Source organism: Austrofundulus limnaeus, unplaced genomic scaffold, assembly GCF_001266775.1.
Source record: "Austrofundulus limnaeus strain Quisiro unplaced genomic scaffold, Austrofundulus_limnaeus-1.0 Scaffold302, whole genome shotgun sequence".
Lineage (NCBI taxonomy): Eukaryota > Metazoa > Chordata > Actinopteri > Cyprinodontiformes > Rivulidae > Austrofundulus > Austrofundulus limnaeus.
In genome coordinates this window covers 517,897-519,339 of record NW_013952704.1, presented here as the reverse complement: position 1 = coordinate 519,339, position 1,443 = coordinate 517,897, and the positions used below count along the sequence as shown (strand labels likewise).

Genomic DNA, 1,443 nt, shown 5'->3' with positions numbered 1-1,443 from the left:
TGAAGTTTGTGTACTCAGACCAGTAATATTTGGGGTCACAAGCATGGATATTTTGTGGGTCAGAAGACAAAACGTTTGGGAACCACTGCTTTAGAACAATAGAGTCGTTTAATAAATGAAAACTTACATTTGCTTTGTGCCTTTCAGGTCCATATGATGACTTAGAGAATCCAGTCCTTGATAAACTGAATCAAATGATCTCTACTGTGAAACATTGTTTTTTTGTGTATCTTGTTGGAAACAGAGCAGTCCAGCCCTCYGAAGGTTTCATCAAAAATCCACAAAGATTTCCAGCTCACAGGTTCTCCACTGGATTCTGACTGGATTCAGGGCCAAAGGACGTGTTTCAGAGTTGCACCAACTAATTACTTTTTCTCTCTGTACTWTTTGTTTTAAAGGAGTTGCATGAAAACAGGAAACATGTCTCACTATAAACAACCTCCATCACATTCCTCTCARCACCTGACCCACCTGTCAAGTCTGACCTATTCTTAGTCGCAGCGCGTCACGTGGCTGAAAGCRTTAGATTTTTCTGGGAAACTATTTTTTTAAATTTCCATTATGTTTTTTTCCAATGAATTACACTTATAATTATGATATATATAAATAAGGGCATTTTAGYAAGGTGTTTGATTCTTTTGTGTCAAATCCCACATGGTGTGAAAAGATCAGGCACATTTTACTTCACATTTTTACATTTTCAGAACAAAAATTGTCTTTMTTCAGTGCATGCATTAATTTAAACAACTACTGTCAGCAGCAACACGATGGTTTCTTCAGAGCTAAACGTGAAAGTTAGGACAGCAACGCAACARAAACAGGCGGATGGAAACTGTTTAGGTAATAAAAATAAAACTTTACATGATGTGAAGAACGGGAATGTCAACAAGATTAAGAGATGAAGTGACACATAAAGATAATAAAGATGTTAAAGAAAAATTCCAGTTATTTCGAAGCGGGCGTCTGAATAAACGTTATAAACAAAGAGTTGTAGATAAGACCTCAGTTTAAAACAAGTGGTTGTTTTATAAACCTTTACGCATTTGCCTCTTATGCATCATCTACAAATATTTCTGTGGTTATTTGTGAGCACAAACAGCAGCAGCAGCAGCTAGCTGTAGCATGCTTAGTGCAGCCTGAGGTTATCTCCAGCAGGAAGTTTACACAAGTTCTGCTGAAATATGACAACAATGAAAACATAAAAGAGCTTTTGGAGTTGTTCTGAGATAAAAAAAAATCTTTTAGAAATTTTTAACAACATCCAGTCAAACCTTACTCAGGTGGATTTTGTTTTTAAAACAACTGCAAACTTCAAAATTTAATAGCAGATCATGTCAAAGATGTTATTTATATTTTTTGTTGTTTTAACAAAAACATAACATTACTGCCAGAAATGAGCTGAACTGCAGTAAAGAGCTACAGTTATCTGCTGCTGCTTTATGT

The 1,443-nt window shown here is 35.6% G+C and overlaps 1 protein-coding gene across 1 annotated transcript in view; it reads right to left on the bottom strand.

Moving 5' to 3' along the window:
• The window catches only part of LOC106526964 (regulator of G-protein signaling 2), a 7,097-nt gene extending 6,798 nt beyond the window's left edge, over positions 1–299 (bottom strand). Inside the window, exon 1 of the mRNA XM_014021707.1 lies at positions 128–299. Coding sequence (XP_013877161.1) covers positions 128–153 — 26 coding nt within the window. The 5' untranslated portion in view covers positions 154–299. The remainder of the gene's footprint in view (positions 1–127) is intronic.
• Between the last annotated feature and the right edge of the window lie 1,144 nt (positions 300–1,443).